This window comes from Pinus tabuliformis, chromosome 8, assembly GCF_031772625.1.
Source record: "Pinus tabuliformis cultivar Carrire ecotype Pingquan chromosome 8, CPIR1, whole genome shotgun sequence".
NCBI classification, from domain to species: domain Eukaryota; kingdom Viridiplantae; phylum Streptophyta; class Pinopsida; order Pinales; family Pinaceae; genus Pinus; species Pinus tabuliformis.
In genome coordinates this window covers 1706363840-1706368020 of record NC_142294.1, presented here as the reverse complement: position 1 = coordinate 1706368020, position 4181 = coordinate 1706363840, and the positions used below count along the sequence as shown (strand labels likewise).

Below are 4181 nucleotides of genomic sequence, written 5' to 3'. Positions count from 1 at the left end.
TTCCAATCTTCTCAAGCACTTATATAATTGTCTGTGAGAAAACAATTCAAAACAAAAGGGGATTGATTTTTCGGAGGAATAAGCGAACCCTTGTGCATGCACTTTTGAAAACTTGTTATTGTTGCAATAAAATATGCACCACACTCACAATATCACACTCACAAAACCTACAAAACCTAGATGCATATAGTCTATGTGCAACCCTACCTCCTTATGAATTCACTTGGGAAATTAGAGGTGAAACTAGGACTTTATACTCAATCAAAATACATATATCACTCTCTACCGCTTTAAAAAAACATTCTCAATTTTTCTACAGAATCTATTTTTAGCCCCCCTGAAATACTAATCATATTTCACAAATCCTTGATCAATCAAGAAACTTAGGATCCACAAAAAACATTGCTTATTAGATCATCCCACGGGCATGAATGGATGGATCCTTTATTTCATTACCAAATGTGCTCAAACCACCCGATTTTCCATCCAAACCCTATAAGCTATAGAAAAGCCAAAATTGTGCCTTGAATTTCCCTAAATTTACGTAGATAATAAAGTGAGAAGGTGGAGTGTAGTTGTTTTTCACACTCTCCTGCTTATGAAATTGAAAAATCTTTAATTCAAGATTTTAACATAATTATTCATTTACAAGGTAATATATACATGAGTATTGACACATAAAAATGAGAAGAACCATCATGAGTATTGACACATAAAAATGATGCTATACACAGAAGAATCATAGCGCCATGAAAGACATTCATTCATTTATTCTTAAGACCTAAGTATTGACATATAAAAATGACGATATACACCAAAGAATCATAGCTCCTTGAAAGCCATTCATTCTTAAGACCTACGTAAGACAAACACGACAATAAAACACGAAAATAAAACCTGCTTGTCTAGGAAAAAATTAGAACGGTCGGAGCACAAACTCTGCTTTGCTTTGCATTTGTGCAGACACACAAATTGAAATGGTCCAATAAGCCAACATGTAGCCCTATCTCGAAATTCCAGTGACAGGCATGTAAACAGAATAACATTATTTCTTCTTTAAGTAGCTCTAGCATGCTCATGCGCGTCTGTGTTTTCCACCTTAATATACCTAGCAAGGGCATTCCAGTATCACTCAGAAAGGGTGGTCCATGTAGCTTCGAGCAAGTGAGGTTGTTTTGCTATCAGTATCGCTCAGAAAGGGTGGTCGAGGTAGTGTCGAGCAAGGATAGGTCATTGTGCTGCGTGGCAAGTAGCGATTCTTATAATTTTTAATTAAATCTAATTTAATACTGGTGGAATGAGTGTGATGGCTAAAACAATTTTAATGGTCCAACACCTAAATCAATGGCCCACGAATGGACAAGTAACTTGAGAGGAGAGTTGGTTTGAGAGGGAATGCCTTACGACCTAAAAATATGTTTTATTTATTTATCTATATTTTTATTTATTTAAAGTTTAAAAAGAAGATTTATTTATTTATCATATCTCCAGTTTATTTATATTTTTATTTATTTACCATACATATTTATTTAGTGTTCGTAAAGCTCTTTATATTTTAAATTTATATTGTGTTTATACATAATAATAATTATATTGATTTCTAAATAGGGCAACATGAGATTAAACATGTTAAATGTTTACAATTACATTTACGCCTATGTTTACGTCTACATTTACATGTTTATGTGAGATCTACCCCCATACTCGGTTATAGAGGACCTCTAGCCTCTTGGTCTAATAAAATAATTTAATGTAAAATATATAATTTAAAATTAAAAATTTATTGAGTCAATAAGGGCTCCCAACCAGGTATGGTAGAGGAGATGTAACATAATATTTAACTCTTTGACTTGAGCAAAATTAATTAAAAATAAATAAAAAATAATTATATATATATATATATATATATATATATATATATAAAAGTTAATGTAAATCTTTTAAACTCGTCAAAATAAAATAACAAAATAACAAAATGACAAAATGAAGATATTCATATAACACTAAAAGTGACTCATGATATTCAGAACAGATAGTATTGATCCATGATATTCATGTGGAATATACCATAGTGACTGAGTCAAATTACTTTAAAAAAATATTGAATAAAATAAAATGAAAATATTCCTATAACAATGAAAATTCCTCATGGTATTGATCCATGGTATTCATGTGGAATATAGCATATTTAGAGGGGGAAATTAATCATCATCTTATATATATATATATAATATATATATATATATATAATGTAAATTAAAAAAAAAATTAAAATGGTTAAAATAAAATAGCAAAATAAAGAAATAAATGTATTCTTATAAAAATGAAAAAGGCTCATGGTATTGAGAACTTAGGGTATTGATCCATGGTATTCATGTGCAATATAACATATTTAGAGGGAGATTGAACCACCCTAGATCCATTTTAATTCCGGATTTAAGGGTTTTATTCTTCTATATTTAAATGTATATTTTAAAAAAAGAACATATATGAAAAAGTCAACATAAATTATTAATAATAAATAATTAAGAAAATTAAATAATTTAAAACTCTCTTGATCAACCACGCATTGTGGTTAGAAACAGTTCCACTATAAAACAATCTATGGGTTTTTTCGGGAAAAGATTTGTATAAACTTATATTTTGGTAGAGTACTAATCTTAACTTGTTAGTAATTTGACCAATATAATTTATGAGCACCTGTGAATCTTTCGGATTTTAAACTGATGGTATTCCATATGAATACCATGGATCAATACCTTGGATTCTAAAAAATAGATCCAAAACTAATAATATTCCCTATGAATATGGATCAATACTAAAAAGTAGATTCAAAACTGATAATATTCAATATGAATACCATGGATCAATACCTTAGATGGTAAAAAATATACCAAAAAACAACACAAATTAAATTTAATAAACAAAATAAAAAAGTAGAGTGAATTCCTTATATAAATAACTCACACTTCAGCTCTCTATTGAGATATGTTCAAATATAAGGACACTAATCCAGAAAAAAACATTGTGTTTGAAGCTTCGAGTCATCTCTGTAGTGATGGCCGTAATTACCGATCTTCCACATGATCTTGTTCGACACTGCTTGCTAAGAGTGCATTACCACTCGAACAGGAATCTCAAAGTTGTGTGTCGAAAGTGGAAAGTTATGTTGACCGATCCTAACTTTTATTCTGATAGAAAACTCTCTGGAAAGAGCAAGCAACTTTTATGTTTTTATGAAATAAAAAAGCATCCTGATCTGGATGAGATAGCATTGTATGACCCTGCGGAGGGCACTTCGGAAAGTTTACCGATCAGTATCCCCCACTGTGATGGAATTCCAATGTACTGTAAGTGTGTTTCTGTGAATAGAAAACTCGTTTTCATAGGCGGAGTGCATCCATCCAATCACAGAGAAATGAAGAGTATTTACATTTATGATTTTGTGTCTGCCAAATGGAGCCGCGGAGCTGACATTCCCAATCTCCGCTACTTATTTGCGTATGCCGCCTGTTCTTCTTCTGGACGTATCTACTTTGCTGGCGGGCATGACGGGGATGGCAACGATCTAGCGACTGCGGAAGCTTATGACGTGGAGGAGGATAAGTGGGAAGTTTTGCCTCCCATGAGCGAACCACGCATCAGTTGTTCGGGTGTTTGCAGCGATGGAAAATTCATGGTATTAGGCCGATGGAAGGGAGGGAACGGAGCTGACGAGAGAAGTACAGAAGTTTTCGATCCGAGGGAGGGGAGGTGGACAAGGTTGGAAAATACGTGGAGTTTTGGAGGACGTTCAAGTTCGTTTGTGCCTTCTGTTTGCTCTGGGCATTTGCATGCATTGTATAAAAATTGGGTGATGAAGTATGAGAGTGCGAGTAACGTTTGAACTTTGGACTAGACTTTCCCTATTATGGCAGTGTTACACAGTGGTACGATTGGCTGTTTGTGTACAAGTCACGTAATGTCTCTTATCTGGTTCACCTCGAGACTGGGCGGACCGCTACGTTTGAGAGGGGGGAAGAAGTTCTGTGCCATGTAACCACTGTGGAAATTTGAAGAAGCAAAGAGGTCTCGTTCGGTAAATTGTTTTCATTCGGCAAAGAGATCTCGTTTACATTTATTGGTTTTCCTCAAAGAATTTTTATTGGTTTTCTTCAAAGAACTTTTTTTGTTATTTTTAT

General features: G+C 33.2%; 1 protein-coding gene across 1 annotated transcript; it reads left to right on the top strand.

Moving 5' to 3' along the window:
• Positions 1–3058: 3058 nt before the first annotated feature.
• On the top strand, positions 3059–3886 carry LOC149242831 (F-box/kelch-repeat protein At2g44130-like). Its single transcript, XM_089371031.1, has one exon. It carries the CDS (start codon positions 3059–3061, stop codon positions 3884–3886), a length of 828 nt encoding a protein of 275 aa, XP_089227157.1.
• The last annotated feature ends 295 nt before the right edge of the window (positions 3887–4181 follow it).